The following is an 18,886-nucleotide window of genomic DNA, read 5'->3' on the forward strand; positions in this document are numbered from 1 at the left end:
GGTGACAATAGGAGAGAAAATGTAACACAATCATGCTGATTACCAACCATGCGCACTCTATGGTAAAACCAGAATAGACTTTTAAGGGCCATGGGGTACAGTGAAATGTGCTGTCATCACATGAGCCTTTTTCACTAGAGCAGACAATATAAATGTGAAAACCAATCGGTGACAATATCTGTCAACAGCTGTTGCCCACCAATTCAGGCAGAGTCTCACCCATATTCTCCTCCATCTACCAGAGTTGGTAGAGAGTGACACCCAGTGGTTAGTTGTTGGTAATGCAGTGACTCAAAGCTGCAGAACTGCACTTGCTCATTGTGAGTTTATTTTGTAGGAATAGTATCTAATTGTAAACGTAGCGTTTACTTTTGGTAATAATAATATATTTTATATATATATATTGTACTGGACTATTGCCACTATTGTTGGAGCAGCCATAAACTACACAGGTTCATCCCGATGTTCTGGGCATCTTTGTAATGTTAGTGTTAGTAAAAAGCAGGTAACAGAGTAACGTTTGAGGCAGACTAACATCAGTCACTCTGCCGTTCACTATAGTAGAAGAGGTGCGCCTGGTGAGGGTTTAAACCCCGCAGCTACGTCGAGTCCGCCTACAGGAAATACGTAAGCTGTGACCATGAGACCCGTTCCTGGATTCGTCTAGTGGCCCCCTCTTCCAGTCAAAGTTGTTCACTCCTGATATAAGAAACAAAAGCTTGTATAAAATGTGATGACATCATCTGTCCCCTTTCCCCCCCTGTCCTTTCAGCCGAATCCAAGAGCAAGTCCCACGGCGAGTCCAAGCGCGAGGGCAAGGACCGCCACGGCCACGGCAAGGAGTCAAAGCACGAGTCCAAGGAGCGCCACGGCAAGGAGTCCAAGCGAGAGGCCAAGGAGCGCCACGGCAAAGAGTCGTCGTCCTCCTCCTCCTCCCACCACCGGCGGGACGGAAAAGACCGCGGCTGCAGCTCCGTGGAACCACTGCCCGCCCGCAGGGACAGCAGGGACCGCGGCTGCAGCTCCGTGGAACCACTGCCCGCCCGCAGGGACAGCAGGGACCGCGGCTGCAGCTCCGTGGAGCCCGTCCTCGTGCGACGGGACTCTAAAGACAGAGGCTGCAACAACTCCGTGGAGCCCATCCCTCTGATGAGGAGAGACTCCAAGGAGAGAGGAGGAGGAGGAGGGGGTGGCAGCGGTGCAGGGGACCCCATTCCTCAGAGGAGGGACAGCAAAGACAGGAGCGGAGGAGGAGGCGGAGGAGCACACGGCGCAGAGTCTTTGGCGAGGCAGGACAGCAAAGACAGAGAGAGGCTCGAGCTGGCCCCCGCCGAGCTCCTGCCGAGGCAGGACGGCGGAAAGGAGAGGACGAGGAACGGACCGGACGGTGGCCGGCACGAGAGCGGCAGGGAGAGGCTGCCGGATCCGCCGCCACCCGATATCATACCCCGACAGGAGAGCAAAGAGCGCAGCAGGAGCGGCGGCTGCCCCGACTCAAAGCACGAGGGCAGAGCGCCTCCTCCGGAGCTCCTGCCCCAGCAGGACAGCAAGGAGAGAGCCAGGGGCGGAGGGGAGTACAGGCACGACGGCAAAGAGCACGCGTCCGAGCTGCTGCCGCCCCCGCCGCGACAGGACAGCAAGGAGCGAGCGCGCAATGGCATGATGGAGCACAGGCACGACGGCAGAATAGACCAACCGCCCGAGATCCTTCCCCGGCTGCAGGACAGCAGCAGCTCCAGGAGTGGCCTGGAGTGCCGGAGGAACAGCAAGGATCGATACCCCGAGACGGGCCGAGGAGATCGGAGCTGTTGTTACAACAACAACAACGGCACGGCGGTGGTGGACCCCCCTCCTCCTCCGCCTCCCCTGCTGCCCAGACAGGACAGCAAGGACGTGCAGGGCAGAACGGGCCTGGAGGTCAGACGGGACAGCAAGGACAGGAGTCTGAACGGCTCGGAGCAGCAGCAGCAGCACCGCTGTGAGCCGAAGGACGTCAAGAGCCCCGACGGCTCTCTGGAGTACCGGCGCACTGCCAAGGAGAGAGGCTACGGTTCAGCGGAGGCCACGCCCTGCAAGCGAGAGAACCGGGACAGAGCGAACCACATGAGCGCGGACCAATCGAAAGCACAGGAGAGGAACGGCGGAAGCACATCGGGACAGCAGTCGTCCACGCCTACTCGCCATGGGAGACCTGCCGGCAGCCCACCCATGGCGCTGGGATCTGGAAATGGTATGGAATTAATAATAATAATAATAATAATAATATTCTGTATTGAAAGGATATTCGTCTTCACAGTCCCCCACATCAAAAACGACACCGAACACATAACACCAAGACAATACAAAAACACGAGGTCTCCACAATTCAAACATAGAAGAAACATTTAGTTCAAATGCAAGTCGTTTATGCATTTTATGTATTATATTATTGGCATTTATTGAAGTCTAATGTGTGACTTTCTCTGAAGAACTGAAACTGGCATCCAGGTATGGACGTTCGCCTTCCCTGCCCGGCACTCCCTCTCCAATGGGCACACCACAGAGGAAAGCAGCAGAAGCACACCAGAGTCAGGTAGGCAGATATCTTCATCTTTCACAAATCACATTTCTGGCACCCTGCATGGAAAGGCATTTAGGCATTAGGCATTTATTCCACCTTATTAGCTTACTGTAACCAACAGTATATTACCGACAGTACCGACAGTATATTTCAATAAACATGGTTCAGTCAGACAACTCAAAAATTGATTTAACCAATATTTATTATAGAATGAGAATAGTGTGCATCTGATATTTGACATCGGCTCTGCTGCATTTTCTCCCTGCTCGGCACGATTAAGCACCGTCATAAAACATTAAGAGCAGGGAGATAGATATACAATAAAACACCCATGGGGAACATAAATAACAGAGCCCACGGGTGGTGCTGGGGTGGTGGTGGGAGCAAACATCACATAACAACCAGGAATCATATGCAGAGGAAGGCAGTAAGAGCATGCAGTCTAGTGATCTTAAGTAGCCCGCCCAATTGGTCAGCTGACTGCCCATCAGCGAATGACGTGTGGGACTTACACACCCACATAGTAATGCAGCATATTAACCCCTTGAGTATAGTATGCGCCTTGAGCACGGCATGAACCCCCTCGAGTATATCTGACTGAACTAACTCCGCAAGTTATACGTATCATTTATGACATGGCGTTGTAGACACTACGTGGAAGTATAGGTTCTGCCGTAGTAGGAACGGCTGCGACGTCAAGCAGGTTTATCTATCGAGCACTGGTCCATTTCCGGTTGCCGGAGCGGACTGCCGTAGCCGTCGTTGCTTAAAGACCCTAATAATGTCCCTTTTTAACTTGTGGCAACAAGTGGCTAATCCTCTCCCCCCTCTCTCTCTCCCCATTAGATGCCCCAGATGCCGTGGATGTGTGGAGACAACACCATGCTGGAACAGATTGAGAGGAAGCGCACCCTCTGCAAGGAGATCCGCTCCAGGCAACATCCGCACCTGCAGAGGTCCCTGGAGAGGCCCCCGCACTCCGCCACCGAGAGGAACCACGAACCACGAAGTCAGTGCAAGCTGCAGGAGAGCGGCGCGGCGCCCATTCACCCGGGATGGGGCAAGGGCTCCAAAAAGCTCCGTCCTCCACCGTACCCCACGCAGACCACCGTGTTCTGGGACACGGCCATCTGAGAAGGATCCATGCATCATCCCCCCTGCCCTCACCCTCCCCCACTCCAGTGTTGATTTCGTCGACTAAAACTAAGACGAAAAATGTTCGTCGACTACCTTTTTCCACTGACGAAAACCACATGGAAACGAAGACTAAATATACTGACAATTTCGTCAACAAATAAAAACTAGACTAAAATGTTAGGACGGGACTAGTGGACAAGAGATCCAGTATAAGTAATTTTACAATTAGTTGCATGCTGAAAATAGCTACAAGCTCACAACGCGTTGCTCTGCGTTGTGAGCTTAGATCGGCTATTTTCAGCAAGTGAAAAAAACTGTCATTACGATGGCATCAAGTCCCACCAAAATACATTTTGTTCGACTAAATCAACTGTAGATTTAGTCGACTAAAACGTATAATATTTAGTCGACTAAAACTAGACTAACACTAAAACATTCCAGGTGACTAAAATGCGACTAAAACTAAATGAAAACTATTCAAGAGACTATGACTAAAACTAAAATCTAAATTTGCTGCCAAAAACAACACTGTCCCCCCACTCCCTTCTCCTGTGAGGCTGTGCTGGATCTGCTGATGGATCCCTGTGCACAGGGCAGCCGACAGGACTCGCTGATGTCAAAAATGAACAATGGTGGTTATGTAGCAATATTTCTGCTTGTTCAGGTTGTCATGTTATTTTTCTTATCATCACCCGGTGATATTTGATATTTTTCTATTTCCCTGTGATTGAATCCTTGTAATATACTTAGTAATGATCAATAGATATTTTCTAAATCAAATGGGGATTGAAAAGCAGTTCAAATTATGTATAGTTGATGTAGATGCAATCCAATGTTTGTTTTCTTTTTTGTTATGTTTCGTTTTGGTCATTTACATTTGAAAAGCATAATCTATCAATACGTGTACTGTAGTAGCATAATGTTCTTATGCGTGACTCAATGATTTGCGTTTGTGCTGAAAAAAGCATCAACATGAATGGACTCGATTCTGACTGTCAACATAATAATACTCTATATTGTGCACTGTTTGTATTGTAAATTGAGGAGTTGAGTTCAACGTATTTTAGATTTCCAAGGACCTTCCGTGGGTGCTCTGGGGTGTTCTAGAATGTTCTAGAATGTACAACAGGTAATCCTAGAACGGATACAGAAACGTTGTACGCTATACAGTTTGTAATGTTACAGTAACAAGCTGGGTAGTCCTAGGGGTGTAACGATACATTTTAACAGCGATACAATACGTACCATGATACATGGTTGACGATACGATACGTGGACGATATTCGTTCATTATGGCGATCCGATACGATCCGATTCAATCATTTGAAATCGATACAGTAACTATTTAAAATACATTGCCATTATTTTAAACTAAGTAATTAATCCCCTCTTTTTCTTTTATCTTCTAAAAATTGCTAAATGCCACGCACAGAAATGTAGTATTGATACAATCGATTATTTGCATAGCAAAACGATTCGATACCGATTATTTGCATTGCAAAACGATACGATACGATACATAATCAATGTTGCTGTTTTCATTTCGATATACTTCGATTCGTGAAATTATTTTTTTCGATGCAGTTACTATATCATTACACCCCTGTAACGAACCCCTGTCGAAGCCTCCTTTTGAACAGGTGGACTCTTTTTTTCTATGGAAACACGTTGGCTGGCATATTGTAGAGGAGTGAAATGAACGTGTGAAATGTTTTTACTGTATTCTATAAGATAGAACATGAGGGTGGGGTTATTATGGTAGTACATTAGGGACAAAACATAAACAGATTAATTCCCCCAAACCAGCCAAAGCCTATTAAAGTGAGATATGGGTGTGGTTGCACTTTGGAAGGTTGGTTATCTGAAATGGGGTTGGTGGCACTAGCTGGCAAATACCAGCATCCTTACTTTGCCATGCACATTGAGAGCACCTGCAGGCACCCTGGCACAGGAACACAAATGGTGCGATACTTGATCGATGCCCACAACCAGCCAGTACAATCAACACCTGAGCTTTTCTTTTTGAATATTTCTTAATTCTAATGCAGACTATAGTAGCCATATGCACTTGCTTGAGATAATAACTGTCAAGATTATGCTTATATATTTTTTAAAATGTTAAAGAGTTAGTGGAGCTGTGCCATGTACGTTTTGAGTTTTAACTTATTTGCCCGGGAGGTAATAAAGGCCTCAGGTTGATTGGCTATTATGTGACACGCAGTCGTCTATGATTGGCTGTCTGTGACAATGTTTTCCCCTTAACTCGATTGGCTCCTTATTGGCAGCCATATGTTAGAGATCAAATGATATAACTATAAGGACCTATGGCATGGCCACAGCTCTACCCAGTATAGGACAGGGGTTGCACAACGGCCTAAACATCACTGAGGCTTTGTAAAATAAAAAATAAATACAAAACCAATACAAATCCCTTCACCACCCACCACCATCCTCCAGGCTGGTTACATACATGTCTCTCTCCCCCATCCCCCTCTACCTCAACCTCCAACTCACATCATCCACATAGTGGTTCTCTTTTGCACGCAAAAATGCAATGTCTGCATTGCCAAAATAGTATGGAATTGACACGTGGGCTCTGTAGCCTAATTTTATACTCTGTAGTACGAAGGTGTCGCTTGCCAAAACAAATATTTTCAAGCTGACTGTAGATTGGTTGTACTTGTTGGCAAGACACACATCATGCGGGTATAAATTAAGCTTGAGTGCAGTAACCCCTTTCTGGTTAGAAATAACGAGAATCCAGTTCCCGCGGAGGTTCCTCTGTTTTTACGGTATTTGTACTGTACATGTGCGAGGAGAGAGTGAATGTGTGTGTGTGTGTGTGTGTGTGTGTGTGTGTGTGTGTGTGCGCGCGCGCGTGCGTGCGTGCACGTGTGCCAAGCTACACTGTATGCAGGTCAGTTATACAAAAAAAAATACAAACAAAAAAAATGATTGTTTTAAGACATTCACTTTGTCTGTCCCATCCATGTTGTTGGTGGGTGCAGGTTGGAAATGTAACGATGATGATGACGATGACGATGATGATGATTATGATGATGATGTACAATCTTTGTGTGTAATAATGTGCACTGTGAAAAGGTAGAGAGCACCGCACTGTCAGTCCTCTGTCTTTATTGCACTGAGTGTCCTCTTTTTTTTCTTTTCTTTTTTTTGGGGGCGTAAATAATATATAAAGAAAAGAAGAAGAAGAAGGGAAAAAAAACATGTTTGAGGGAGAAACCGTTTTAATAAAAGAAGTACTGTATGCTGATTGTCACTTCAAGGGTTCTGTTGAGAGAAATAAATAAATATGAACTTGAAATCTGTGGTGGAATACATGATGGTCTCATTTGCAAAAGATTTGAACGCTAACATACATTCAAGGCGCAATGGCGCGTCGCGCTCGGTCGGTTGCCTCTGTTGCAGAAGGTTGAAGGTACAGATGCTGCAGACAGGTTGCAGGTACAGATGTTGCAGACAGGTTGCAGGTACAGATGCTGCAGACAGGTTGAAGGTACAGATGTTGCAGACAGGTTGCAGGTTCGACTACTGCAGCACTGAGGTCACACTAAAGAGTGAAGACTGCTTTCCTCACCTCTATAGAGCCCATAAACAGACATAAAGGCCCTTTCCCAATTCCTTTTTTAACCCTACCCCTCAGCCCTTGCCCCTTCCCCTTGCCCCTATATAATGAGTGTCAAGGGGTAGGGAGATATATCATCCCCCTAGGAATTGGAACGTCCCTAAATATTGAACGTCGCTTGTAGATATTGATATGTGATATAATATATTGATATACAACCTGTTCTCAGAAAATAGCTGATCTGCAAGCTCACTATAGGCCAGTGGTTCCAAAACCTTTTCATGTCAAGGACCCGCAAATTGACACTAATTAGCCCCCCATTTGAAGAGATATGCCAGGGACCCCACAGATTTTTACGGCTCTAGCAGTGTCAAGGACTGCCAGTGTGACATGCATTAGTCCATGGACCCCCATTTGATGGCATTTATGTTTCTGGGACCCCCAATTTATTGTAAAATCAATGTCTCTGAGAGTGTACAAATGGACCAAGGGTCCATTTGGTTCCAAACTATCATTTAGCTGGGGACCCCCTGGAAGTCTCTCAAGGACAGCGACGGCGCTAGGGGGGGGGGGGGGGGGGGGGGCTTTAGCCCCCCCAGCTGGAGGCTTAGCCCCCCCTAAGCACCCCCTGCCCACAAACCTAACTGTGATGAAAAATATTCATGGAATAAATAAAATATATGAAAGACAGAATTGACTTACTTTTATAAATCATTACTATAAAATCATACTTTTTATTTTTGGAATGCTGAAATAATCCATAACCTGACTTTTAGTGCCGCTCCGTTCTCTCGTTAAGACATGCTCAAAACGATACTAGAGCAGTGTGATAGACAACTGGTTAAAATAATTCACAGAGAAGGTAAAAGAAACAAATTCTCACTCAAACTCAAACACGTCATCAATGTTGAATTGCAGAAAAATGCATGATCTTTATTTGCAGGCACCACCACTGTACCACAGCGACCCTCAGTTCAGCCAATCAGCAGCCAGTATCCCCATTATAGCATGGACAATCAGGTAATGAATGTCAATGTCTTCTGCAAAACCTAGTGTGTATATTCAACTGATATTATCTAAAAACTGATTACGAGGTTTTCCCTGTAATAAACCCTCTTCCCTGTCATTTATTTGTTTTAATATTCTTATTAATATTTTAACCCTCTCATTTTCCCCTGTCATTGACCAATGGGATTGTGCTTGTGTTTTTCTTCAGAGAGCTGGCAGTGTTCAACCATCATTACAAGGTCCATCTATATCAGAATCTCAGCCCAGCAGTAAGTTTCTCCCTCTATCTATCTTACTCAGTGACTCTCTGATTTATATATTTATTTAGTTGTGTGTGTGGACCAAAAATAGCAGATCTACAAAATCACAGCGAACCGATGTGAGCTTGTTGATCTACTGTTTTTCGTACAGCTTTATTCGTGCACACATACAGTACTTTAAGCCCTTTCTTCTGTCTGGTTCAGTCCACTATACATCAGACACAGTTTGAGATAAGTGCTTTTATTGACAGTTCTGAGTAAAAGACACATGGAACATGCACAGTAATTGGTCATTCAATCCAACTCCTAGAAAACCACAGAAAGCTTTTGTCTTCCTCTGACCACATGGTGTCACTTTTGAATGTACAATAATGTTATAGAAAACTAGTATGCAATGCATAATTTGAAACACAGAATATTTAAACGCAGCATATTTATCACATCTCTTACTCTTGCACGCTTTACATGGGGGAACTCAAAAGCAACATGATCTGACTTCCACTATTAGTTGTGGAACACTTGATGCCTACAGGTACTCTGCCAGAAATACATTTCCTGTAAGTGTTCATTTGAAGGGCAGAACTATCACTTGTGTGGGACAGGGGGGACGGAACGGGGTTAGCGACTTATTACTTAAAACCTTTGATTCTAACATGTAAATAACATTAAATAAGAAGGTTGCCTCTGGCTATATCACATTTTTCCGATTTTAATTCTGGAAAGTTATGCGAAATCTGGCATGTTTTCCTTTATAATGCCTGATTTGCATATTTAAATGTACAATTTCAGAAAAATGGGGAAGTTTCATGGTGATAACAATTTCTTAAAATGTGTCATCCAATTCACCTAGAAGGTGAAAATAACATGTAAATATTAAAAAAACTCCTGTGGAAGGGTCATCATACAGTATTTTACTTGAAACAGTTTAATCTATATTAACCCATTTAGGCCTGACGTCGAAATTTGAAAAATGTCTTCTATGGCTTTGCCTACTCATTTGGTAATCTCGTCTCAAACTCCTGGGAACCAGAATGCAGCCTGACCACTGACCTGACCAGTAATGTAAACCAACCAGAATCTCAACTGAGAATACAGGTTCTGTTTAAACCTCCGTCTATAAAGGACACAATTTGGCCATGCAGTTCAAACCTGTCACCCTGCACCTAGCCACTATAGACCTCATAGACAGCAGCTACAGAACAGAACAGGAAAGCCCTCGATGGCTTTTTAGTGACCAGTAGTGACCGTAGTAGCTACGGTGGCAAGGAGCGTTGAACAACACATTGTTTACTTGGAAAACTACAACACATTTTGGACGTGTGGTTCGTATACAAGCTTCCTCAAGGACTGTAATCGGACAGAAACTGGCGTTTCAACTAAAGGGTGAGTTTTAAAATGTTAACTGAACTCTGGGTAAAGTTTGTTAAAGTAAACATAAAATTTTGTTTGTTTTGAATGAACGTGTATCACTCGACAACTGGTACGCCCTGGGAATTTCCTAGGGGGAAACGGATCATTCGTAACTCCTATGTAATGTGGCCCCAGTCCCAGACGATAATTGTCCCCCTTTAATAAAACCCCCCATTATTTCACTGATAGGACAAGACTGTGGCTGTTGAGGAACAAACTTGTTACATCAGTCTGAGTGTATGAGTGATGCATTTGCTGACACTTTGTCACATCGATGAGGAGTTGGACTCCTCTGAGGTCGCTGCCTTGTGCTTCCTATGTCGTGACGTTCTGAAGAAGAAACGCAGGGAGAAGGTGTGTTTAATATCTGTTTTTCACTAGTTTTTCCACTGTAGCCCTATAATGTCTTACATAGGCTACACTACCGTACATCAAGAAATGTATGTAAACTCACAGACATTCTATGGCTATTATTATTACTGTAGCTCACATAAGCACCAAACATTGCTGAAATATAAGGAAGATGCTATGGCTCATACAGCAATCTAAAGATGCCTCAAATATAGTTCAATATAATTTCATAAACAGCAGAGGAAGTAGGCATAATTCCAAGCATCTTCCCTGTTAACCAGGAGTCCAGGACCTTTATAAATGTTTCTCTCAAATGAGAAAACCCAAAAGCAAAGGCCTAAATGAAATGCGTCTTTGGATTGTTGTGCCATTGTTGTGTTTTGGACAAAGTTATGTAAAGTTTAGCAGTGAAGTTAGTATTTTAGCAACTTTTTTCCCCCTCTCTTTTCTTCCAGGTGAAAGATGCAAAGGAGTTGTTCCAGAGACTAGGAGACAAAGGCCTCTTAGAGAACCACCACTTCCTGCAACAACTACTTGAGACTATTGGTCGAATTGACCTGCTGAACTTCTTGGAGACAGACAGTAGCCGAACAAACGCCAGTTCTGACCCACAAACGGATGCAAGTCCCATTCTGTCACACTACAGGTACTACAGAAGCCTGTCGGTAGAAACCTTGTATGTTCATATAGCCGGGGAGCCACAAACCCAAAAGCTCAACGGTTATGGATTAACCTCAACCTGTGATGTTATGCCGTACTTTTATTTGTGTTTTCTCTATTCACTTGGTCATTAAGGTCCACAGAATGAGAGGCCTGCGTGTTTTTCGTGCAAAACTAATGCTTGGAATGGATTCAGAATCATGAAAACCCCCTAGTTTGACATGTCACAATTGTTACATGCTACTTAAAGCATGATGAAATTTGGGAAATGTTGCCTTCATATTGGTTGTCTATGGTGTGGTATTTAACTTCCTTTCGAGGTGTTTCCGGCAGAGCAGGCCTCTCATTCTGTGGACCTTAATGACCATATTAATTAAAAACATCCCACCTGTGTGAACTAAGTGTTGCAACTCCCCCCCCCTCTCTCTATCTATCTCTCTCTCTCATTAGCAGGCAACAGTGCAGCACTCTCTCTCTCTCTCTGTTTCTGGCACAACAGCGCCCCTACTGGTACTAATAGTCATACTCGTGCTCATTAACGTCACACGGACACATAGGTGAACATATGGGTGAACACATAGGTGAACACGGACATTGCTGTTCCTTGGAGTGGTTGCACCACTCAAAAACACATAAAAAGTATGACATGACGTCACAGGTCCTGCCCAATTTTGGGCCTGTTGCTCCCCGGCTAATAAATATATATATATATATATTATTTTTTTCTGTGTTCGTATGAGACTGTTGCTCAAAAGTAGCCAAAACTACAAAAAAATCACACACGTGTGAACTGAGTGGTGCAGCTCCCCCCCCCCCCCCCCCCCCCACACCTCTCTCTCTCTCATTAGCAGGCAAAATTGCAGCACTATCCCTCTCTCTGTTTCTGGCGCCCCCTACTGGTACCCTATAGTCAAATATACTCGTGCTCATGGCCACATAGATAGGCACATAGATAGGCACGGACATTGCTGGTTGTAGGAGTGGTCGCACCACTCAAAAAAAAGTTCCTCTGTGATGACATGCCCAAAATAGGCATGGAAGTCATATAACCAATGAAAAGCATCATCTAAGCATTAACATCATCGGGGCCTATGACCTAAAGTGCACGGTCATGTGCCATCAATCTCCGTCAAATTAGTGCTATGAAAACTGATCGCATCGCTCTACAGCCATAGAGGCGCTTGCTGACGATGGGCACATTTTATTAATGGATTAAATATATGGCCTGGGCTCTCAAGGTGTTAACTAAGAACTTAAGTTGTGACTGACTAACCAATAACCATTGGTTATGTTTTCCACTTCCTGAAAAGTAAAGTTTTTGGACATACACGGTTTTCACCCGACAGGGATGATAATCATGATATGAAGTATGAAATTACATTCCAAAACTAAGAAAGAGAAAAAAATGAATATATAAATGTTTTCTAACTGAATTTCATTTTTTTCCCCTCCTTTTCCAACATCTGTTCTTTTCAGGGTGATGTTGTATCAGATACATGAGGACATGACCCAAGAGAATTTGGATAAGATGAAATATCTACTGAGCAAGGAGCTGAGCCGGGGACAGCTGGAGTCTTGTACTGTGAGTCTTTATGAATAGTAGATACCACTGAATGCATTAGAGCCCGACCGATGCCAGATATTTGGGTTTGATGCCAGATTTTTTCTGAAAACGTAGAAATTGGTGGAGATTCGGGCACACAAAATAGTTAAAAAGGAGAAGAATCTTTATTTAACCTATATGTTTCGACCTATACCGGTCTTCATCAGCCATGACGAAGACCGGTATAGGTCGAAACATGTTGCTCTTTTTTGGGATGCACCGAAAGGGAAATTCTTGGCCGAAACCGAATACCGACTAGGAGGGAACAGTCGGCCGAATATCAGAATATGATTAATATTATATATCTTTAGTTTTTTCCTACCATTGCTGTCATGGCCGTACCAATTAAAGCTACCTGACTTATGGTAAAATAAATGGTTATGGCAAAACTTAACTTAAATAATAATCACTATTATGGGTCCATAAAACATTTAGTCAGCTCTTTTGAATGCATTAATTGCATACACTATTCAGTGAAATATTTTCTGCCTATTTGGGCCGAAACCGAATAGGCCGAAGATGCATTAAAAAAAAAGAAAACGGTTTATTATGATTTTTGGTATACAAGCATTTCAAAAATGTTTAACCAGTACAGGGCAGTACCAGTTACAGATTGGAAAAAAAATGGCAGAAACATACAAAACAAGAGACTTACAATAAAAAAGACAAAACATAACCATCAAAGAAAAAGACAAAAACAATAAAATAATAACTGACATGGCTATCTAACATCACAATCAATTCTAAAAAACATTTCTGATATGGAAAACAAAACATATATGTATACATGTGTACCCACATAGACACCCATACAAACATACATACAGTATACACATACATATCAAAGATTCTATACATTAATTAGATGACATTACGGGGCAGAACAATATTGAATTCAATCACTTCAGTCCAACATAACAAGCATCTCAATAATGGGTGACCAGATTTTTTTTAATAACGGTTCCCTTTTTGACAGGGTAAATCAAATGTTCTCCAAATGCAGCACTCCTCCCAGCTCCTTTAGCCACATGTCAACTGTCAGAGGTTTTTCCGACTTCCAGGCCTGTAGGATTAACTTCCTAGCTAGCAGTGCCTCTGCCTTTGTTTTGAACCTGATCTGAGAAATGTGATGATGGAAGGATTCTTGCAACTGTTGGTTGGATCCGCCAATCCTGTCTGAAAAGCCGGATTGGAATTTATAGGAGAATCCAAATATATTTTAGGAGCCTTTGTCAATGCTAAGATCTGAGACCATACTTTCAGAGAATTTTGAATTATGGGGTTATGTCCATAAGTACTTTTCTTGATCTTAATAGGGCTATTAAGTAATGCAGAAGACCCAGAACAGGATGAATGTTCGATTCTAAGCCATGAAGGCATATTCTCCAGATTACATCCAGGATATGAAAATGCATTTTTAGCCATTTTCTGCCGAATATTTTCTGTGGACGACGAATATTCGGTGCATCACTAGATAGCCTATTTTGTGTGCCCGGATCTCCGCCTTTTTTGAATAGATGTCTTATGCCGATTTAAAAAAAATGTTTATTGATTTTCTTTACAGTACAAAGAAGTAATTTCAAAACAATTATTGACATAAATCCCCCCCCCCCCCCCCCACATCCCCATGGCAGCACGAATACAAACAAAATCTTATCAGGAAATGTTTTGACAACAATAAATACAGAACAAAATAATAATAATAATAACGAAAATAAAAATAAAACGAAAATAAAACACATTACATACAGTTAAACAAACAAATGCACAATGTCTTATGCCGATTGATCCAGGAGCACCTTTTTACTATTTCTATATTTTTGTATCTACCTGCAAGTCTCCGTCGAGCACCTGGTTGTTTTCTTGCCTCTACTTAGAAATAGTTTGATTTGATTCAAGTTTATATTTGAGAACATTTAATGAGTGCACGTTATAAAATAAATAAAATAAAATATGTCGTGGACCATGTTGTTGTCTCCACCAGGCCGAAGGCATGTGGGGAGAGTATGTTTTGCACTCCGTCCGTCCGTCCGCGTGTCCGTCCGTTTGTGTGTCCGTCCGTTTGTGTGTCCGTGTGTCCGTGAACAGCTAATCTCGGCCACCGTTAACCCGGTCGATGCCATATTTTGCACACACACTCCCTGGATGCCAACCATGAACCTCTGCCCCACACTTTCCAGAACGGCCTGTTATAGCGCCACCAGGAGGCCGCTTTGTGCAAAACAAGTTTTTCCATGCCATATTTTGCACACACACTCCCTGGATGCCAACCATGAACCTCTGCCCCAAACTTTCCAGAACGGCCTGTTATAGCGCCACCAGGAGGCCGCTTTGTGCAAAACAAGTTTTTGCACAGTACACCTACAGATTTTGTCCAAACATCACGCAAATTGGTACACAGTCTCTCTAGAGCCATTCAACGAAACGGGTCTTTCAGATTTATCAGACTCCATCCTGATTGGTTAAGATTGGCTTCCAAAGTTCACAGGAGTGCTCAGTTTCAAACAAAATGCTGCAAATCATGAACACATCGCGTGATTTCCGTGAAATTGTGCACCCACATTCCCACTAGGCCGAGGACGAAATGCCACATGAACAATTTCAACTCAGCCTCAAGGTGGCGCTATAACTGGCCGAAAAGTGTTTTTACCTCTAACTGCACGGATCTGTGGATAACCTGGTGGAGACCTGTGCCCGGAAGGGCACTTTTTCTAGTTCCAAATAAAATCAATCCGTCTCTATTTCAGACCGCGCTGGACGTGATGGCTGAAATGGAGGAGAAAGGTTTGCTATCTAAGGAGAACATGGATATGCTCAAAACGATACTAGAGCAGTGTGATAGCCAACTGGTTAAAATAATTCACAGAGAAGGTAATAGAAACATACAAATTCTCGTCAAACTCAAACACATCAATGTTGAATTGCAGAAAAATGCATGATCAGTGCTATTGACAGTTCTGAGTAAAAGACACATGGGACATGCACAGTAATTCGTCTCTCAATCCAACTGTTAGCCATCTGTTAGAAAACCACAGAAAGCTTTTGTCTTCCTCTGACCACATGGTGTCACTTTTGAATGTACAATAATGTTATAGAAAACTAGTATGCAATGCATAATTTGAAAAACTTTATGTCACGAAACACAGAATATTTAAACGCAGCATATTTATCACATCTGTTACTCTTGCACGCTTTACATGAGAGAACTCAAAAGCAACATGACTGACTTCCACTATTAGTTGTGGAACACTTGATGCCTACAGGTACTCTGCCAGAAATACATTTCCTATAAGTGTTCATTTGAGGGGCAGAAGTAATACTTGTGTGGGACAGGGGGGGGGGGGGGGGGGGGGGGGGGGGGGTAGCAACTTATTAATTAAAACCTTTGATTCTAACATGTAAACAACATTAAATAAGAAGGTTGCCTCTGGCTATATCACATTTTTCCGATTTTGATTCTGGAAAGTTATGCAAAATCTGGCATGTTTTCCTATATAATTTAAATGTACAATTTCAGAAAACCGGGGAAGTTTCATGGTGATAACAATTTCTTAAAATGTGTCATCCAATTCACCTAGTAGGTGAAAATAACATGTAAATATCAAAAAACTCCTGTGGAAGGGTCATCATACAGTACTTTACTTGAAACAGTTTAATCTATATTAACCCATTTAGGCCTGACGTTGAAATAAAAAAAAATGTCTTCTATGCTTTGCCTACTCATTTGGTAATCTCGTCTCGAAAACTCCTGGGAACCCAGATTAGGTAATCATAGCCCACATTTGGAGCTCTGGCTCATGTACTTCTGACTTATGTTGGTATTTTAACACCAGAATGCAGCCTGACCACTGACCTGACCAGTAATGTAAACCAACCAGAATCTCAACTGAGAATACAGGTTCTGTTTCAAGCCCTGTCTATAAAGAGACACAATTTGGCCATGCAGTTCAAACCTGTCACCCTGCACTGAGCCACTATAGACCTCATAAACAGCAGCTACAGAACAACAGGAAGCCCTTGATGCCCTTTTAGTGACCAGAATCAGATCCAAACTGAAGTCTCACATTTTGTTTTAAATGCAAATTTTGGTCATGGGTGGTATGGCCGACTTGGTACCATAGCCTAGGGGGGGATATTCCTCATGTTATTTTAACAAACATAATAATAACACATCTTGCAGGAAAGAGGCAAGAGAGCCAACTATTAGGTGACTAACTATTAAGGCATTTCAGCAGTGAGGCCTGCCAGTCACAGAGCTTATTTGAAAAATGTATCCTCAACGCTCAAGATTTGGTCATCAAAGTCATCCATATAATATTCTATTATTCAAAAATGTAAAACAAAGTTTACAAGTAAACCTTTTATAAAAATGGGTACCAAGCAGTTTTATGTTTTGAAATGTAATTTTTGTTATTGTCTTTTTCACCTACAGTAGCACACCACCAAAGACAGGAGGTAAATGTAAGTAAAAGTATTGAATTGAAACCGTCACAAATTACATTTCACTATAAATGCACTATAAAAGTCATATTACATTCAGCAGTAATAGCTTCTAATTTTACATAAATGCTCATAGTAATACATGCACTGTGGTCTGATTATTCCTGGAACAGGCATTTTAGTGTACCATTCTATATTTGTGGACAAACTCAAAATCTGTCTCTGTTTTAGGATGACCAGTACAAGTTGACCAGCAAACCTTCAGGCCTCTGTGTGATCATGAACAATGAGGACTTTGAGAAACCTGGATCTAAACCTACGTGTAGAGCTGGAACAAACAAGGATGCTGGTATGAATGTTGTCTTATACCACTTATATCCAATAAGTAAACATTAGAAATTAACTATGAAATTAACTATGCTGCAGTGTTGCTTGGGTGATTTAACTTTAAAGGTGTAGGGAAATGGAAATGGTGGGCATTTTATTTTGAAGTTTCAGCTTGAAACCCTGGCTCTGAAGTTTCTGAACCAATCAGAGCTATGGGAGAAAAAGTCTCTCACGTGCAGTTTCGTTTGTAAAACTGGACTTTTGATATAAAAACACACACAAATGAGAATTTGCCCATTGTTAGGTATGCCCATATGATGACCACGGATATGGTCTAAAACATTTTCACTAGACCTTCAATGAGTCAGGTTTTTTTTGTGTGTTTTTCTCCCCTGCAGTTGATTTGGCACGTACATTCAGCTGGCTGGGCTTCAGGGTGTTGATGTTTAAAGACCGAACCAAGAGCCAAATGGAGGAGACACTGAAACGCTTCTCTTCTTTGAAGGACCTCACTGAGCTGCTACAGGAATCCAAAGTAAAGGAGTGGTCCAGAGAGGGCATCGAGTTCATTAATCCCAATGTTGAGATTCTTCCACAGCACGGAGATGCCTTTGTTTGCTGCATTATGAGTCATGGAGACAAGGGTGGTGTTTTCGGGACCGATTTAGAGTTACTCCACATTGATGACATAACTAAGACTTTCAATGGAATTAACTGCTGCACCCTTGTGGACAAGCCCAAAGTGTTCTTCATCCAAGCCTGTCAGGCCAAGAAGATGGTCCAGCGTGGGGTCGAAGCAGACAGCTTAACAGAACTTGAAGATGATGCAATGGCGATGCAATGCAATGATGCAATGCCTTCTGAGATGGTCTGCATTCCTGTGGAAGCAGATTTCCTGATTGCCATGTCCACCGTAGAGAACTATGTATCCTTTAGAGACCCAATAAATGGGAGCTGGTTCATGCAGTCTCTATGGAAACAGCTAGAAAAGGGCTGTCGCAGGTAACTATCATAATTAAAATGAAAGGTATAACCTTATTTTTTTCTTGAACATGGAACCGAAAACATAAATATACAGTACCGTATCATTAAGGAATTCTCAGTAACATTTGACCACCCACCTCCATTGCTACATCATGTACTACATTCTTGAGTGTGTTTGTTACAGAGGTGATGACCTCATGACCATCCTATATCGGGTCAACAGCGATGTGAGCCAGAGGGAGGCATCGCCTTGGAGTCCTGGGCACCGAAAGCAGATGTCTGAAGTCAAGAAGGTCACCCTGAGGAAAAAGCTGGTGTTCACACCTATCTCCAATTGATTCCAAAATGCTGAGTAGCCTACATTCACACAGCAAACAAAGCATTTTGGTTAATGTTGAATGTAAACTTAAAGTTAAATGATGTTGGTGACGGGCATTATTATATCTCAGGACTAAACATAGGACTTTAAATATTACTATTGAACAAGTGAATTAGATGTATACATGCTTCAATACAAAAAATGGGGCTTTACAGAGCAATAAAGAAAGAAAAACATATAC

The 18,886-nt window shown here is 42.7% G+C and overlaps 2 protein-coding genes across 2 annotated transcripts; both read left to right on the forward strand.

The window, feature by feature from the left end:
- Positions 1–10,190: 10,190 nt before the first annotated feature.
- Positions 10,191–16,545, forward strand: LOC310871119 (caspase-8-like; the record flags this gene model as incomplete). The annotated part of the gene is made up of 5 exons (XM_083782608.1): positions 10,191–10,315; positions 10,768–10,958; positions 12,449–12,554; positions 15,323–15,446; positions 16,409–16,545. The coding sequence occupies exons 1-5, from the start codon at positions 10,208–10,210 to the stop codon at positions 16,543–16,545; spliced, it is 666 nt and encodes a 221-aa protein (XP_083638734.1). The 5' UTR covers positions 10,191–10,207.
- A 513-nt stretch (positions 16,546–17,058) lies between these two features.
- Positions 17,059–18,664, forward strand: LOC310871120 (caspase-8-like; the record flags this gene model as incomplete). Its single annotated transcript, XM_083782609.1, has 3 exons — positions 17,059–17,364; positions 17,741–18,344; positions 18,511–18,664. Exons 1-3 carry the CDS (start codon positions 17,295–17,297, stop codon positions 18,662–18,664), a joined length of 828 nt encoding a protein of 275 aa, XP_083638735.1. The 5' UTR covers positions 17,059–17,294.
- Between the last annotated feature and the right edge of the window lie 222 nt (positions 18,665–18,886).

This window comes from Protomyctophum parallelum (genome assembly GCF_964188405.1).
Source record: "Protomyctophum parallelum genome assembly, chromosome: 14".
In the NCBI taxonomy this organism is placed as follows: Eukaryota; Metazoa; Chordata; class Actinopteri; order Myctophiformes; family Myctophidae; genus Protomyctophum; species Protomyctophum parallelum.